At 44.3% G+C, this 19,437-nt stretch overlaps 1 protein-coding gene across 1 annotated transcript in view; it reads left to right on the plus strand.

Annotated features, from left to right (window-relative positions):
* The first annotated feature begins 16,477 nt into the window (after window positions 1-16,477).
* The window catches only part of RBFOX1 (RNA binding fox-1 homolog 1), a 133,041-nt gene continuing 130,081 nt past the window's right edge, over window positions 16,478-19,437 (plus strand). The window contains exons 1-3 of the mRNA XM_011358412.1: window positions 16,478-16,523; window positions 17,029-17,129; window positions 18,577-18,720. Coding sequence (XP_011356714.1) covers window positions 16,478-16,523; window positions 17,029-17,129; window positions 18,577-18,720 — 291 coding nt within the window. The remainder of the gene's footprint in view (window positions 16,524-17,028; window positions 17,130-18,576; window positions 18,721-19,437) is intronic.

Raw genomic sequence — 19,437 nt, forward strand, 5'->3', positions numbered from 1 at the left:
TAAAAATAAGGCCGAAGTTCTTACAGCAGCCTACGAGGCCTTACATGACCTGTTCCCACCACCTCAATATATCGCTGATGCCATCGCCTGTCCTCTTACGCTTAATCTCACTGCAACAGCCTCACCGTAACTCGTCTTTCTACCCCAGGACCTTTGCGCTGTCCATCCCTGTGTCTGGGCCTTTCTTGCCTGAGCTATCCCCATGGCTCAATCCTCTTGTCACTTTCTCAAAAAGTATTCATCGAAACATCAAAGCCTTTTTAAAACCCCCAGTCCTCACGTGCAGCGCTTTATCTCACGGTGCACACACTTCTGACGTACTCGGCAATGTTCTTATTTATGATGTGAGTGTTTACTTTTTCCCTCCCCTACTACAAGTTAAGCTACTTGAGAAGAGGGATTTTCATCTACTTTCTCCACCACGCATTTCCATCACCTAGAATTGTACCTCGTGTCTACTTTGTGCTTGATGGATATTTGCTGAACCTAAATATTAAATTCTGAGCTAAAAGAAGAAAGTAATATATGCTGGTCACTTGGAGAACTCGGGCATAGTGCAAAGCACCTAAGCATGTAGTTCTGTAGAATTCTCATTACACCCTGAAATTTAAGTGTTGTTACCGTCATGTATGAGGCTCTAGAATCTCAAGTTTTATCCAAAGTCAGATGCTCTCATGCCAGGATTCAGACCTGAACGTCCCGATGCTCATCCTGTCTTGTTTCTTGCACATCTACTGTCAGCCAAGATGACATGCTTTCCCTCCTTTCATTAAAACCATGGGACTCATGGATTAGAAATAGTGTAACTCTCGGAGTCGATGGTTCATGTAATTCTAATCTTTTTCCGCCGTGGCAATACCATCCAAGGTAAATATATGGAACATATTATTTCCCATAGAGGTCATAGATAATTCTGGAATATTGTGGGTTTTTCACAAGTAATTTTATATGAAACTTTTACCTTCAGTTTCTTCTTCATGGGCCTATTTTTGTTTTCAGCTTCAACAATCCTTATGGATAAAGAGTTTCATTCCCAAGAAGGCTGCGTGACCTCAGAGGTTGGCCACTGGCTTAGAAGTTCAAAGCCTTAGTTCCACGGCCCACTCTCCTATTTGCTAGTGTGTGGACCTTCTCTTGAGCTTTAGTTTCCTCATCTATGAAATGGGCATAATTTTAGCAGCAACTTCAGGGAAATGTCATGAGGATAAGTGATAGGTTCAATGTGAAGTGCTATGCGCGGCCATCCTAACCTTAGCATTTGCTATTATTGTTTGGATATAATAGTGTAAATGAAGACGTTGAAATAGACATTAAGTATTTTTTCCTAGAACCTTCTTAGTTTCAAATGACTAAGTTAGCTTAATATCCATCGACTAGTTCCATGATTTCAAGAGATTTCTCCCAAATACCATTATTAACACATCGTCGTCGTCGTCATCATCTTCATCATCGTGATCATCATCAAACGCCTATTATTTATTGAACAATTATTAGGAGCTGGGCTCTATGCTACACTCTTAATAATGTTATCTTTATTGTTTCCTATGAGTCTGCACAGCAATTATTAAAAACCCATTTTACGGATGAGAGAACAGAGATTTCCGGAGGTTAAGTACTTTGCCCAGTGGCACTCTGAAGTCATGGGGCCAGACCTGGAACCCAGACATTTCTGATCCCACAGCCAAGCCCTTCAACAATACTTGGCACTGCCTTATTGCCAAGGAGAGCTTTTAAAGCAACTGGCAAAATAACCATAATATGACTTTTCCAGGGACTGGCTTTTCTAAATCTCCATGAGCATTTCCTTACACCGTAGGCCAGAAACAACTTCCATCAGAATTGCCTGGTATGCTTATTACAAATGCATACTGCCAGCTCCAACCAGCTTGAGCGGGGGAGTGGGGGAGACAGATTGAAACATTTGCCAATTTCCGTGTTATAAGTACTCCCACCATAGCCAATGTCGGGCCACCAATGCCTGGTCACTGAATGCAGAGTTAGCCAAAGATGTGTAGCAACACAACATTGTATGGTATTCCAACCGTTCCAGTACAAAAACTATGAATGAACCTCAAATAATAGCAAATATAGTCAAAGAATTAGAGAATGATGAATTTTGAGACACTTATTTCATTTTTATACATGGTATTTAATCATGGGTTTATATCACTTCATTTCTATTAAAGGTTATGTTTAGTAACAAGCTTACGATGTTCCTGGCTAGTCAACAGTCCGCTGTCACAGATAGGTATGAGCAGGCTGCAGCACCCCAGCCTGACAAAATCAACACTGAAAAGGCTGGCACCCTGGAATCCGCATTTCTAGAGAGTTCCCCCTGTGATCCTGGGACACATTCCAATTATTGAGCCAGCTCCATAAGCCTTTTTTAGAGCACATTTCAAGTAAGTGCATGAAAATAACATAAAATATAATAAGCATCTAAAAAAAAAGTAGAGGGCACTCATACTCCTAGTCAATACTCATGGGCAATTAGGATAAATGAATTCTACTGTTACTCATCTTAAAAGTTTTTTTTTTTTAAAAAAATTGAATAAAAAGTCAAAAATGTTTATTTTATTTCGCCCTTCGATGAAGTATGGAGAATAGACAGTAATTCTGTTGCCCTTGCAGCCAACATAGGAGGACCATTCAGAGGCTCTTCCCAAAAGGTTTAGGGCAAAGAGAACAAAATGCTGGGGAAGTCGCAAGGCAGGGCCGAATGAAGAGAGAGGCTTGTAATCTCAAGTTCAATATACAAGATCGAAAACATCAAATAATCAGTCAGCAGTGAGCCTCCCCATCAGAATGTTCCACCTGTCTTGGAATTCAACCTTGTGATTGTATTATGATGTGTACATTATACATCTTTCTCTCTCCCTTCATATATATAACCTCATAGAAAAACCCGGGCACCTCTGAAGCCCGTAAGGAACTCTCACTTGGCTCAGTAGGAAGACCATTTGAAACATCATCAGCCTCTATCTACCCTCTACCCCCACCCCACCCTACCCAACCCCGCCCACTTTAAAAATACAAATGTCTCTTTTGTAGGTAAAGGTTGTAATTCAGAGAGAAAGCATGCCCCTCAAATCAAAGGCAGTCTAATAGCTCAGGAGTCCCCAACCCCTGGGCCGCAGACCCATACTGGTCCGTGGCCTGTTAGGAACCAGGCCGCACAGCAGGAGGTGAGTGGTTGGTGAGTGAGCGAAGCTCCACCTGTATTTGCAGCTGCTCCCCAATGCTAGCATCCCCGCCTCAGCTCCACCTCAGATCATCAGGCATTAGATTCTCATGGGAGCACCGGTCCCTGGTGCCAGAAAGGTTGGGGACCACTGCAATAGCTGTGTGCAAACCCTGATACACAAGATATCCAATCCATGGCTTGGGATTTGTCCTCTAAACAATGATTTTGCTTTTGGAAGGTGCATATGGAAGTTAGTTCATGGATATCTGTGACTAATGTTCACTCGGTGCTTACAAAATACCTTAAGTCATTGGTAAACACTTTGCCAATTACTATTTTTAATCTTCCTTCTGTGTTTGAGTTCTTATCCAGTCTCACTGAAGGTAGTCAGTCAGTATTCTTTGAATGAGCGAATTCACCAATCCCCATTTTAAAGCCATGGGAGGTGAGGTATAAAAGGATGAAGAAACATATCCAAGGTCAGATAACTGGGTTTTAGAGACTCCATTCCCAACCATTTTCTTAATCCAAACACATAAACTCACACTGTTGCTTCCCTAGAGTCACCCATGAGTATTATTCGAAACGATACATCTTGGGTTCATAATTATGAATGGTTAGTTTGGGAGTGTGGCCCAGGAATATGCATTTTCAACAGGCTTCCCCAGGTGACTTAAACAAGGTGATCTGAGGTTATATCTGGAGATAGACTGATTTAGTACATCCAAATCTCGAAACATAGGCAAACCCATCTAATCTTCAGATTATAAAACCTGCATTTTGCTAAGGTCACCACGGACCACCCTCACTATCAAGGGAGAGTCCCTCGCCCCACCTACCATGCCCACTGCCCTTAAGTCTCAGAGCCTTGAATTTTTAGACATGGCACCTGTAAGGCCACCAAATTCAGTGCCTTCAATGACTCAGTTGCAGTAAATTTCATCCCAGCAACATGAAATGGTGAGAAATTGACAAAAGTTGGACTAGAGTCCAAATTTCCTGAATTGAAGGACGTCCACTGAGTGAAAGTCTTCTGTTCGCCACATTGATTTCCATATTTTCATCTTCTTTGTGAGCAAATCTTACTTATTAAGTAGAATAACCCAGAAAAATGGTTGACTACAGTTGTACAACACCTTGAGAGAGCCAAAGAACTTTCTGGAGTATAATCCCTCTGTTTCTCTCTGACTCAAGAGTGAGCTGGTTTTGCCATTCCTCTTTTACAAATGAAGGATGGAGACTCTCAGAAGGTGAGTGACTTATCCAAGGTCACAGGGCATCATGTCTACCACCTAAACCTTATCATGTGAAATCTCATCCACTTCTCATTAGAGCCACGAATGGCTGCTGTGCTCTGCTAATGTACAACTGCCAAGTTTCTAGATGAATAAGACTTTCTCCAAGAAGTTTTCCATATTTTCTTGTTGAATTATGTGTCCAAATTATGTATCCTTCAATCACAGGACTCGCCCATGTCTTGTAATTGTATGGTTCACTATCTTCTCCCCTATAGGGTAGGAGATCCCAAAGACTCTGAGTATGTCTTTTCCATCCTTTATCCCTCACATCTAGAAAATGTTCTTTATACAAGCAGGAGCACTTTAAAGGGTACCGAATAGAACCATTTACACCCAGAGTTTGTTCCTCAAAGAACAAACATGGCAAACTATGACCCACAAGCCAAATCTGGCGCATTTCCTGTTTTTGTAAATAAAGCTTTATTGGAACATGGCCAAGCTAATTATTTGTTTACATATGCCTATGGCCTTTTTCAGATGCAACAGCCCACAAATTCAAACTATTTACCATATAGCCCTTTAAGACAAAAGTTTACTGTCTGTCTAGGTAAAGAACAAACTGGAAAGGAGATGCAGGCATTTCTATTTTCAGAGTACATTTCTTAGTATTTTCATTTCCTAACATATATTTATACCTCTCCCACCCACCAGTGCAGGAGAAATGAACCTTCTGATGAACAGGATTTGGAACTCAGTGGTCACCAGAGGGAAATGAGGGCGGGGGGAAAGGTAGATAAGAGTAAAGGGGGTCAAATATACAGTGACAGAAGGAGATTCGACTTTGGGTGGTAAACATACAATGCAACATACAGATGATGTTGTATTGAATTGTACACTTGAAATCTATATAATTTTATTAACCAATGTCACCCCAATACATTTAATAAAAGAAAAACAGAAAGAGAGAGAGAGAGAGAGAAACAGAGAGAGAGAGGAAGGAAGGAAAGAAAGAGTTGAATCATGTCAGTTTATAGAAATCATGTATTTTATGAGACAGGATTCTTTGACTGTCAAATGTCTGTGAACAGACATATCTGTGTTCACAAGAAATGGTGCTTACACATGTCTTAGCATATACTGGACAAAGCCCAGCAGTCCTAGAACAAAACCCTCAGAGTGCTTGTCTCTTTGTTCCAAGCATTTATACAAAGAAAGAAATAATTAGTAAGGAAAATCCAGGGATTTTGGCTAAGATCAGTTCCATCTTAAATTCGTCACCAATTTTACGCAACCGAATTATGCCCTCAGCAGTTCTCTTAGGGCCAGAAAATTAGCATAACGTATAGATTTGCCATTTGGTTAAATTAAATCTAGCATACTATGTGAGAGGGAAAAATGTCTCTGAGCTAGTTGGATTTGAGGATTCACTACAAAATAGTAACTTTTTTTCTTTTCGAATTGATATTTAAACCAGCCTTGATTGCTGAGTGGGACAGGGCAGTAAAGAAAACCAGGGGGCTGAGGTGGGGTGTGGAGAAAGCTCTAAGAGTCACTCCTGGAGAGGGAGCACGGGGTCGCTGATGGGAAGAGGAAGCTGCGGGCTCATTCAGGCGGGGTGCTCGCTGAGCTAGAAAACATGAAAACTCATCGTAATGAAGCCATCAAAGCGGGTAGTGACAAGAGTTCTTGGGAGTTCCTTAAATTAGTTGGGTGTAGGGATGTCATTAATAGAAAGACTCGTGCCTGCTTCTTCCCTGGGGTTTTACCAAGGTGGAGGCTTGCTGACATGGTCCGAAATGGTTATGGAGGATGTGTTAGGGTACCAACCATCCATTCCCTAGGGTTACCCTGGCTCTTGAAAGAGCCTGAAATTCAGAGGATGGGGAGAGAGTTCTAAGGCTATTAGGAAGCCAGGTGATGAAGGAGGGACCCCTATCTGAAAGGCGAGTTGGGAGCATTGAGTACTGACCCTGAAAGCATAGGACCCTGAGTAACAATGGCGGATGATGAGATGGCTTGTCACGGCCCCGAGAAACCCAAGCATGTGGATGGACACCTCAGGCTCCACCACATCCCCAGAAGCCACAACATGCACAAGAGCTCCAGCAGAAAAAGCGAGAAAGCAGAGAGGGGCACTTGCTTCTCACCACCAGGAAGCATCTCGTGTCACTGGATGCCCTCTACCTCCTTGGTCCCTTCGTCCCTTCTCTCAACCCCAGCCCCAAAAGAAAAAAACCCAAGAGGGGAAGAAGTGAGAGGGTCCTTGAGTGGACCGCCTCCCACAAACACAGAGGGCCGGAGCAGTAGGGGAGAAATGAACAGAGGGGCCCCCACCCACTGCAGGTCTGCAGCATGAGGAAAAGAGTTTGAATCTCGCTGACTTTGGAATCTTTAAAATGGACTGGCCTGAGCTTTTAAGAACCAAGTGGCCAGGAAACGGTTGCATCTTCTTTAGATGTCATGAAGGCATTCGACTCAGAAAATTGCAATGCCCCACTGCTCGCCACCTACTAACCGAGCATCTTGAAGAAGCTCCTAACCCCTCTGAACCTCAGCTCCTTTGTCATAAAGTGGGGACAAATAATGGAATCTTCCTCTGAGTCATCAGGTGCTGCAGCGAAATATAATGCATGCAGAGGGCTTAGCAGAGTGCTAATCGTTCAACTAATGTTTATTAAATGGCTACCAGGTGTTCTAGATGTTGATCATCATCATAATGATGGGCCAGGAAGGGCACTTACCTATATTGACTCATTTGGGGTAATGCTAATAACATCATTTCTTTTTTCTAGATGAAGGAACTGCGGCCCAGAGAGGTTAAGTAACTTCCTCAAGGTCGCAAGGCAGGAAGTGGTAGAGCTGGAAATCAAACCGAGATCCTTTGGTTCCAGAGTCTGTAAATTTTTATTGTTAGTGGTAGTAGTGGTTATTTTCAACTCCTCATTCCTGGAACTAAAAACTAAAGCGGTGAATACGAAGTAGAAAAAGAGTATTTTATATAGTCTTATTATCCTGCTCTCTGATAAGCAAACACTGATCCCCAAACCCACCTGCTGAATCCCCAGGGACTGATACGTCATAGATGCTCCGTCAACATATTTCGAATGATTGCATAAGAGAACACCTGGTTTCCAGCTCAGTGAAACCCCTGTCAACCTCCAGTACAAAATACATTTTCTTATTCCCTGGTGCTTGCAAGCTCTGCTTCAGTGACACTGCTATAGACAGAATTGTGTGCCCCCCCCTACTAAAAAAAAAAAAATTCATATGTTGAAGCCCTAACCTCCAATGTGTTAGTAAGGTGGGGACTTTAGGAAGTAATTCAAGTTAGATAAGGTCATGAGGGTGGGATTTTTATGATGGGATTAGCATCCTTAAGAAGAACTGAGGGAGACCATTCTCCCTCCACCATGTGAGAAGGTAGCAAGCCCAAAAGGAGGCTCTCGCCAGTGAACCAGATCTCCTGACACCTTGATCTTGGACTTCCCAGCCTCTAGACCTGTGAGAAATAAATGTCTGTAGTTTAAGCCAGCCAGAGTGTGATATTTCGTTACAGCAGCCCGAGCAGACTAACACAGATACCTTGGCAGTCCATTTCCTTTACCGACGTGTTAAACACTTGGCCCCTTGCATGCCCATCCTGTACTTCCGAAGGGTGAAAAATAGAGCCAAAGAATTGCGTGTCAGCCCTTCTCTGCCATTTCAGCCTTATCCCTTTCCATGGCACTTCATCATTCCAGTAGAGCACTGTATTTATTCAAGTTGAGGGAAATGTGATGTTTTTCTTAAATCTGTGTCACCTGGCTGTGGAATCAGCCCTGCTGAGCCTGGAAGGAGGCATTAACTACATCTAAAGCTGTGTGATTAACTTATTTGTTTGCCCACAGAGCTAAAATGAAAAAGCAGGAAGCCGAGTGAATCTGCACGAGCCCCGTTTTGAAGTAGGATTGCGAGCAAACCAGAGACGCGGGTTTTAATTCACATTCCCCGGGCTTACCGTTATTATTACTTTTAATGGAAAAGAACTTTGCACAATCTTGCTCCGTTTTAAATGGAGAATGTGCAATATTGTCTACCTCAGGGTATGAAGTCGATTTACTATGCACGATCGTCCCCCCCACCCCGTTCTTTGGTTCTTTGTACACATTCAATATAGTTACATTTTTGCTTAGAACATATATATTTTCCCCCTGAACTTTTCTCGATTGCTTTTTTATCAGGTTTACAAATCAAATAAAATAGGTATATTGCAGAGCTCTGTGATATTATTTTCTGAGCTTATAGTACAATGTATTGAATTATGCCAGTCCACGCTCTGCTTCTACTATTCTCCGCAGATTGAGAGAGAGGGAATGTGGGCCCTGTAAATTCACTTGGCGCCCAGCATTACTGGCTAAATCAAGACCGCTATTCAGGCTGCAAGAAGAGACAGAGCAAGTGTTCGTTACACAAATCAATTTGGGCCAAAGTACATCGCAGTGGGTACTCAACCATCGCTCACATAATATTGTCAACTTAATCAAATAATGCCTCGAAGACACTCACAAGCTTTTCTCTCGGAGAAATAACTTGATTGGTGGAGAAGGGAGAAGCAGCTGGCTATTCAAAAGTACACTTTTTATTTATCACTATTAAGAGCTTTGTGCATGGAGAGCAGGAAACCTGTAGGAGAGGGAAGATGCTGAAGATTCAATAGGCAGACTTGGGGGGAAATCATGCTGCGTGAGCATCATGTCTTGAGTGTTGGGTTTCAGTACCTGGATGGTGGAATTGGGGATGCTCGTGGACAAAGAAGCTGCACCCAGAGAGGTTGCCTGGAAGGCTGCGGTAAAGATTTGCAGAGTGCCTTGGTAAAGGGCTTCAGAAATGTATTCATAGAGTATTTGTCTTTGGATGTTTATATTTTAGTAGGATAGAGAGGTAAGTAAATAGCCAGTTTAAAAATCTATAGTTAATAAGGGCTCAGCAGGGGGAAACGAGGGGCTCTAGGACATCCGAGGAGGCATCTGAAGCAACCTGGTTTTGGTTTGGTTTGCTTTTTGGTGGGTTGGCTGTGATGGGATCTCATTCACAGAGCTCATCACCAGCTCTAGTCCAGACCTAGAGCACGCGGTCGGCATGTCGGCGAATCTTTACTCCTCTGTAAGAGTGCTTTGCAGTTGACTTCTAAGACCGGGCTGTTTGGACTTTCCAAAGCATCCTTCACCTTGACCTTGAGAGGCCTCTAAGGGCTGAAAAGAGTTCAGGAAATGAAGGTAGATATCCTAGGTTTGGTCCTGGCTCTGCCGTCTCTTTGCTGTGTGATTTTGGACAGGTCACTTAACCCCTCTGAGCCTCAGTTTTTCAAATTGTGATGGTGATTCGGTAGGATAAAGTATGAAAAACATCTAGCAAGACGCTTGGGTCACAGTAGGACCTCAGCAAGTTTTTATTTTCAATCTCCTATCCCAGACCCTTCAGCCAATGCCACACTTGGCTTACAAGCTCCCAGTGGATGGTAGCATTCAGTATCAGGTATTCAGCTCGAAACTGGGGAGAGGCAAATGCCCTTCCACGGCAGTGATGCTTATCCAGGGGTCCATGGATGTCTACATCTCTTTCAGGGCTTTCGTGAACTTCCTGAAACCCTATGCAAAATTCAAGTGTATATGCATTGCCCCCACCCCAGGGAATGCGTCCACAACTTTCATAAAAACTTGAGTGTGTCTGGGAGCACAAAGATAGCTTGAGAAACGTTTATCTACAGGCTAAAGAGAAACATCACCAGTAACAGTAATAACAACAATAACAGCGATAGCAACAGCAGTTGCCACTGCCTCTGGTGGAGCCAAGTGCACGAGAGGCCCAGGCTTTGATTCTCACAATCCCACGCAAGGGAGTTATTATCTCAACTTCGTTCATGATTTTTTTTTTTTTTAACTGAAAACTCAGGTACTTAGAGTTGATGCCCAAATGATCACATTCCTCGTGTTGAAGCACCCCATCCCCATTGGCTCAGAGAACACCTTTCCTTCCTCTCTTTCTCTCTCTTTCTTGACTTTCTTTCCTTTCGACCCCATTCTCCACCCCCATCCCCCTAAGATGCCATTGCTCTAAAGCGGCCTGGTCCGGTAGAACTTTCTGCAAGAATGGAAGCTTCGTTCTGTACCTCCGCTTTCTAATGAGGGAGGCGTGTTTGCTTTCCATCACCGCCCTAAGACGTCACCGCAGCCTTGGCGAATTAAACACGAATGTGTTACCTTATAGTTCTGGAAGTCAGAAGCCTGGCAATGGTCTCCCCGGGCCAATGTGTCAAGGTGGCTTTGGGATGATATTTATTTCTATGGGCTCTGGATGAGACCCCTTTCTTGCCTTTTACGTCTCTTAGAAACCACCCTCATTCTATGCCTCAGGTCTGCTTCCTCCTACCCGGAAGCCAGCAGCGGTGGATTGAGCCTTTCCCCTGCCACATCACTCTGACACCTGCTGTTCTCTGTCCCCTTCTTCTACTTTGAAGGACCTTTGTGATTACATAGAGCCCACTAGATAATCCAGCATCATCTCCCTATTTTAAGGTCAGACGATGAGCCACCTAACTTCCAACTGCAACCTTAATTCCCTTTCGTCATGGAGAACAGGGGTTTCCAACCCCCAGGCCATTGACTGGTACCTGTCTGTGGCCTGTTAAGAGCCTGGCCACACAGCAGGAGGTGAGAGGCAGGGGATCCAGCGAAGCTTCCTCTGTGTTTGCAGCCGCTCCCCAGCACGAGCATCACCGCCTCAACTCCACCTCAGATCATCAGGCGTTAGATTCTCATAGGAGCACTGGTCCCTGGTGCCCAAAAGTTGGGACCGCTGGATCGTAGAGTGACACAGTCACAGTTCTGGAAATTAAGACATTAACATTGTTAAGAGGCCATTATTCTGCCAGCCGAAGGTGTCTTCTGAGCCCTTGACATGTATCTGGTGTGAGTATTAGTTTGAGTCAACTTTAATTTAAACTTAAACACACTGATAAGATACTTAATTCAGTTATTAAAAACCTTTGAGGTATGTTTTGAAAATCTTGGACATTCAACTGTCAATATTTCAAAGCCTAAATATAAATCAAGTATTTCCACCGAAAATCTAACATCCATATTGAGATAATGAGCCATAAGTGCAAATTTTACATAAGACTTTGAAGACTTAGTACATAAAAAATGTAAGATATCAGTTACATTGATTACATATTGAAATAAAATTTTCGATAAATTGGTTTGAAATAAATATATCCTTAAGATTCACTCTACTAATTTCTTTTTTATTTTTTTGAAATAGGGCTTCTAGAAATTTTAAGATTACATATGTGGCTCCTATTTGATTTTATCAGACAGGACCGCTCAAAAGTGCTCGACCACCATCCTTGAACTGTATCAAGTGCTGCGTTGTGAGTACATGCATTTTAAATTTCCATCATATAGGGAGGAAAAATAATTTTCCCTCTACCCTTTTAGGTTCCTGGCTGAGCCCCTTGTAACAAGAGAAAAATAACAGAAGTTTAGTAACATGTATTCCTCCTGTACATGTGGGAAATACCGAGGAAAACCGAGTAACTCCCGAAACGGCCCAAGCCGCCACCTTAAATACCATCAGCAACTAAAGACAAAAGATGCTGAGGGGAGGCCAGTGATGGGAGGCTGCCAGGAAAGGCACAGTGGATGAGGGGAAGGTGGTTATGCAGACGTAAGTCAGCTGCCTTCTCCATTGATGAGTCTCTTGCGATCTAGGGTCCTGTTCTCTTCTGTCCAGAGCGGGGGAAGCTCTTACAAGTGTAGAGTTCCCTGATACATGTAAATGTCCCTCACAAAAGAGTGGCTTCTGCTCTGTTCTCAGAGCTTCCCCCGTGTCTTCTCTTTCTCAAAAATAATCAGCTCAAAGGAATCCTTATGCCAAAGAAGCATGTTTTGGGGTGGCATAATTTGCTACCCATCATCAAATATCCTTTGATACAGTTCTTGTTTTATTTCTCATCGTCATCCCCCGTTACCTCCCCATATAGGCAACACTGCTTCTAAATCTCTAATTTCTCCCTGAATTCTGACTTCTGTCGACAACTTCACCACATTTTACTCATCCGTCCTCGTGATGGTCACCTATATCACTGCAAGCGATCTGGAACCACGGAGAACTCTGCGATGGAAATTATTTCTCCTTGCTTGCATCCGAGGAAACTGAAGCTCAGAGAGTTTAGGGAGCTGGGTTAGTAAGGGATGGAACTGGAGTGTAACTCACAGATATCCAGCTGAAAAAGCCCTCGCCTGCACTTCCACTCCCAGATACCCCATCGCCCCCAGAAGACCGAACGGTGGGCAAACTCAGCGTTGTCTACACAGGCTGAGAGAGAGGAAGCCGTGGGGGCGGGGCCAGATTCTGAAAGGCGGATACTTCTACACAACTCTGCATAGTCTCTCCAACAGTCATCCCTGGATTGGTCAATATCGAAATCCAATTTCGCCAGGATTAGCTTTGGGTTGCTGGGAGCTATTCATTGAATTAGGAACGATTATAGCAGAGGGGGCCCCGCGGTTCTTTATTAAGGTCTTTGCAGAAGCACTAAGTGATCTTCAGGAGATTAAAGTGCCAGTGGTGTTTTCTTAACGTTTATAACCCACGCCGATATCTGGGGAGTTTGTTTATTAGGAAAAATTCTGCAGCACACATCCTGCCTCCTCCCAGGGCCTTTGGACAGGGCCCGAGCATGAGCTGGCTCTGCCACCCTAATGAGCTTGTCGGGGAAACTGCCAAGAGCTGCCCAGAAACCCACCTCTTGAGGTTAATGAACTGTCCGTCCACGTGGGGTCCTGCAGCCTTTCTTGCCTGCTGGGGAGGCTGCATCTCAGAGTCTTCCACACCCAGGGGCCAAGAAATAAAGAACAGAAGCTGATGATTACTAATACTGTTGATAATACTGATGGTAACTCTCATGACCCCTGTTTACACATAGGACTTAAAGGTCACAAAGACTTTGAGGCCATTACCCCACTCTAAAGAGGCCAGGACAGATTCATACTTATCATTTTATGCATATGCAGACTGAGACCCAGAGACACGAAGTTGGCAGTCATGCAGCTCAGTCCTAGCAAAACCAAGCCTATTTATTTATGCCACAGATGCATACTGAGAGCTTACCGTGTGCTCAGTGCTCAGCAGATTTGATTGGTGCAATCTCGTCCCCCATCCCCGGGGACATTTGAACCTCAGAAGGTATTTTTGGTTGTCTCGACTCAGGATTTAGACCATCAGCATCCAGTGAGTGGAGGCCAGGGATGTTTCTGAACTCCCTACAGTGCACAGGACAGCCCCACCTCAAAGAATTAACCAGCCTGCAATGTCCCTAGTTCCATCAATGAGAAACTCTGCTCTAGGACACAGGGATAAGACAGCAAAGAGTTTCACAGTCTCGACTCTCCTGGAGCATTTATTCCAGGGGAGAAAACAGACACTATACAAATGAACAGAAGCATGTAACATAAAGATAAGAAGCGGCATGGGCCACGGAGAAAAAATCCACAGGCGAGGGCAGCCGAGGTACTGATGCGGCCGGTTTAGCTACCGGGGCCAGGGACGACTTCTCTGATAGGGGATGTCTGGGAGAAGACCTGCTCGCTCACCTTCTGAGCTTCCAAACCTGGTTATCAGGTGCTTTTCAATTCAGCTGGGTCCCACTTCGGAGCCTAAATGACTTTTAAAAATCAGACCCGGGCCAAGAGTTGTTCCTTTGGTGGTGACTTCCCACTTAAGCCTCGACATGACCCAGCCTTGGGGATGGCAACTGCAAACCACATAGTCTCCGCCTTCCAGAAACACGCGTTCTAGAAGTTTCGTCCCACGAGCAGCTTCCACATCATTTTATTCTTGTCCTTCGAAATTTTATTCTGTGTCTCTGCCATCAGCTTCAATGAGCCTCTCAGGGAGATGGGGATGACTTAATCCATCCATGTGACGTACGGCGCTGGGCTCGGGGAACCTGCAGGCAGGTCCTTGCCCTTCGTGAGTGTTGACAGCTTTGGGGGGCTGCTGGGGGACTTCTCAGCCAGAATCCTTGAGTCCAGTCACAGGTGCGGAAGAAAGGCAGTCTGCGAGCCTGGGCAGGTAAAGGGAAGACTCAAGTCTTCTGTCTATTGTGGGACCTTATTCAAGTGCCCAGTGTGACAGATGGGAGCCTAGGGAAGCTCCGGCAGGGGTGGACATTCTCACTTCTTCTGGACCTGGTTTGAGGCCCACCCTTCTGAGAGCCCCACACGGCCTGAAGCAGTGGGAAATGCATTCACTTCTTGAGAACAGCTACTCATTCCACACCCACTTGTGGTTTCTTTGTTTGCTTATAAGGGGCCGTGGTGGGTTAAACGATAATTTTCAAAGAGTATGGCCATGTCTCGAACTTTGTAAACCTGGGAATGCCAACTTATTTGGAAAAAGAGTCTTCGCAGATGTGATTCAGTTCAGGATTGCAGGACAGATCACCCTGGATTTACAGCAAGCTCTAGAACCAATGGCTAAGGAGAAAAAGACAGACAGAGATTTGAGTCCCAGACGCACCGAGGGAAGAAGGCCACGTGAACACGGAGACAGAGCGGAGAGACGCCGTCCAGATGTCGCCAGAAGTAGGAAGAGGCAAGGAAGGGTCTCCTCCTAGAGTCCCCTGAGGGAGCGTGGCACCGTCATTGCAGATTTTGTGGCCCCCTCACCTATGAGAGAATACCTTTCTGTTGCATTCGGCTACCAAGTTTGCGGTCATTTTTCTAGGAGACCAATAGAGGGATGTAGAACATGGATGTGTTCTGAATATGTCGTCCTCGAAAGTTCTCAGAAAAGGGGAACGAGAAAGCTCACACCCCAGCATCCTTAGGATGCGAGTCAGGAAGGGTCACTCCCCAGGGCGTAACCCCATCACGTGCCTGCAGCTCTGCAGAAGCTGCTCTGTTCACCTCCCATCTCATGTGTCCCCACCACGATCTCGTCCTTTACGTTCCATCACGCCATAGAAACAGGGATGCTCCATCTGGGGAAAAAAAAAAAATTCTTTTCTGTTTTTCTTCCTCAGTGGCTGGATCCTGACATCCTATCCTTTCTGTGCACCTGCAAATGCCTGAAACATTTTTGATGTATTTTTTTATTTTACGCGTTATCTTTAAAAATTACTTTGAACACACAGGTATTCCGACATAACAATTGATGGGTGTTTGTGTATACGCGCACGCTACAAAATGATTAATTGAGCGTTGTATGTTTTTATCAAAGGAAAAAAACACAAAGATTTCTCCAAAGTCCTGTTTGACTAAAGATGATTAATTTTAATTTTCACATGAGCGGCGTAATGCTATTAATCATTTAATATGTTTAATCATAATCTCTGTAATTCCTAATTAGGTTTATTAAGCTGAAACATCCAGCAGTTCTGTACAAATCCAAATCTAAGTTTCCTTCTTGGGACGAGAAGGAGCTGGTGACAATTTGCATTTAAACAGCAATTTTTAGCAGGAAGGCAAAAGCGTACTAGAAACTTCGGTCTCAGTTTCTGCTTCTGCAAACTCAGAGTACTAAGACCCCTGACCCCTCTAAAAAGTGACAGTCCCATGATTCAAGGTCATTTACATCTCATGGATATGTCACCAAACCTCACGTTACCAGCAGAGAAAACACAGTTTCTATTCTCTTTGGGTCTCGTGTTATAACATTGTTCTTCGGCTATTCCTTGAAGGTGACGAGTTGATCACTCATTCCTTCATCCTTTATTCATACACTCGTAATCCATTCACCCATTCAGCCAGTGAGTCAGCCAGCCATTAAATAGGCGTTTGTCATGTAGCTCAGCTCACCCTCTGTGTCACGTGTTGGTCACGCCACACCCTGTTGTGACCCTTCCGTGACTCCGCACACCTTGTAGGATGAATCGTACACTCTTGCTCTGCACACAGGGCCCTTCATGATCCCTCACCTACCTCTGCAAGGTGGTCTCCTGCCCCTCCATCCACGCCCCTCCCCTGACCGGCGACACCAAGGTCCACACAGACTCACTGCCTGAATCCCGAACATGGTTTCACCTCTCCGTGTCTTCGCCTGTGCTTCTCCGCCTGCTGGTACAGCCTCAATCCCCTTCACCCCTTCTCTGAGACACCCCCACTTAAGATTTAACCCGCAGAGCTGCCAAGCCTCGTGGAACCTCCAGCTGTGCCGTGTGTCCCAGATTTGAGTTTACTCAGCCCTCTGCGATTCACTCTCATCCCAGCACTAAACAGTGTATCTTACAAACAAAACAGTGTATCTTTTTCTAACTCTTTATCGTCCACTAAACTGGGAACGACAAGCGATTTGGAGGACTGACTTCTGTGTCCTTTGTACAGTAGTTGCTCAGTAAAGAGGTGTTTGATAAGCAAATGAGAACTTTTTTTATGTTTCCTGAGAGAGGCATCTTACACCTCTATTTTGACATTAACAAAAATTTTAACAAAAATTAGCACTCTACAAAATGTATTACATTTCACTTATTGACTATAGACCATGTGCCAAGTTGGTGTACGTTATTGTGTTCGGTCTTCACAGGGCCTTATAAAATGAGCACTATTGTTATTGTTCATTTTCCAGACGAGAAAACTATCCCCATCCTTCTTATTCACTCCAACAGCATGAGCAAAACAGCCAAGTATGTCGTTGTTGTCATGACATTGCACCTGAAAGTCGATGAAGTCATCTGATAGGGCTTTTGGTACCAAACCAGCTTGCACCCGTCGTGTGCCAGCCACGAGGAGGTCTAGACTTCGAAATGCAATTCAGGGTGTGTTCGGATGGAGAACGCAAATGAAATCTGCCGGTTAACACGGGGTTAATGAGAAAGTCGCTAATTATGCCGATGTTATTTTGGGGTGTGTGTGTGTGTGTGTGTGTATAATTATACATATAATTATTATTTTCCACTTTATAAGATTTTATTATTTTATACCTGGCTTCCTGCATTGATAGTTTTGTCCCAGTCATATGCTTCTAAATTCCTTATAAGTAGGTGAAGACAAATCCTTGCTCATAAATTTGATGGGCTTCCACCATTTTGGTTTCTGAGAAGCAGGTATCTGATGCAGATGGCATCTACTGCCACCTGGGGGCAGGGAGTGCTAATTGCAGAGAAAGTATCTAGACGTGAAGCATCTCTGGAACGCCAAAACTCTAGAACCCAGAGCATGGGAATGACTATAAGATGATACCAAAGTTACTGTGACTTTTCTTCTAGTTCCTGCCTATATATGGACATCAATGCAATAGCATGTTATCCAGGCTTATATTTGGGAGAGGTGGAGTAGGAAGCAGAGCCATGAGGTGTGCCGGTGATGTAACATTGTCTCTACCAGCTTGTGCGATAGAACCTTCAGCAGTGACAGAGATGTCCTAGATCTACTTGTTCAGTATGGAAGCCACCGGCCACATGTGGCCACTGAGCACTTGAAACGTGGCCAGTGTGAATGGGAAACATTTAATTTAATTTTAATTTGTGTACATTTAAATAGCCATATGGGGCCAACTGTGATGGGAGAGCAGGTCTGCACAATCAAGAAATAAAAAGTGCAGGCCATAAAAATATTTAAGGCAATCAGATGGTTATTTGGTCTGCAGACTACCAAGCAGCCTTTTCAAATGTTTTACTATGTTTACTAGTATTTTATCTACACAGCCTCAACAATTATGTAGGTACATCTTAAGATTTTGAACAACCTCGGTTAAAGGATTCACCCTCTCCTACCTTTGTATTAGCCTCTTCTTGATGGGATTTTCTCTGATTAACTGTTAAAACTCTGCTCCCTCCCCCGCCCCAGCTCCAACTAGCCCCTCCCCTCGCTTTATTTTCTCCATGGTGTTTATTCCCTCGGCCAACTCCACATGTAATTTTTCTAACGAGTTTATTGTCTGACTTCTCCCGTGAGAATTATTCTCTCTAGGGGTGGGGATCTTTGCTCGGTTACTGCTGAAGGCCAGATCCATGACGGGCACTGTTGGATGTTTAGTGAATATTTGTTGAATGAATGAATGACTCAGCAGCTCCTTCTCGTTCTGGCGTTTTCCCAGCACGTCAGGTGTGCAAAAGCACATTGGAAAAGAGCACTGGGGTGCACTCAGAGCCTCTTCGCTTTGCTCTTCTTTTAGCAGACAGATGACGCAGCGCCAACGGATGGCCAGCCCCAGACACAACCTTCGGAAAACACAGAAAACAAGTCCCAGCCCAAGCGGCTGCACGTCTCCAACATCCCCTTCCGCTTTCGAGACCCGGACCTCCGACAAATGTTTGGCGTAAGTACCCCCTTCCTCCTCTGCAGTGCGCACTCTGGGGTACCCCGGAGCCCTTTCCTCCATGTAAGTTCTCGATATTTACGATACAAAGGTGAGACGTTTACATACGGGGGGAAAAGGGGGTATTTTAAAACTCTAGCCTGTGGGTATATTGCAGCTGGGATCGGTTTGTGAATTTCATATAAATTTCTTTGCTTATGTCCACCGTGTTTTCATTTTGCCAATGGTCTCCTCCTAATTAGTAACCTGACAGGCAAATGGAAAATGAACTCCCAGATAACACACTGTTGAAACAAGCCCATTGATGATGCCAAACTGAGGGACCCAGGACCCCATGTCACGGCTCAAATAAACATTATGTGTCATCTTGGTTCGTCTTGCTATTGCAATTGCCAAATTATCATGACATATGCCTTCATACCTTGCTCTTTCCCAGGCACTGTGCATTTATTCAATTCTGCATAAAAATTCATTTAAAAAGAACAGAACAAAAAAATCTAGAGATTTCTAAGTCTGACTGGCATCCTGCAGTGTACATTCTCCTGGAATGAATGACGAGGATTCAGAGGTTCTTATTGTGATGTTGCATGCCACAAATGACTGCCTCTCCCAGGCACCACTGCAAAATACAGAGTGAGCTGGAAGCCATCACCAACCCAGTGGAAATAAATGATAGGGTTGATTCCTCATGAGACTTCATGACCCAAATCCTTTTTC

The sequence above is a fragment of the Pteropus vampyrus genome, unplaced genomic scaffold (genome assembly GCF_000151845.1).
Source record: "Pteropus vampyrus isolate Shadow unplaced genomic scaffold, Pvam_2.0 Scaffold40, whole genome shotgun sequence".
NCBI classification, from domain to species: domain Eukaryota; kingdom Metazoa; phylum Chordata; class Mammalia; order Chiroptera; family Pteropodidae; genus Pteropus; species Pteropus vampyrus.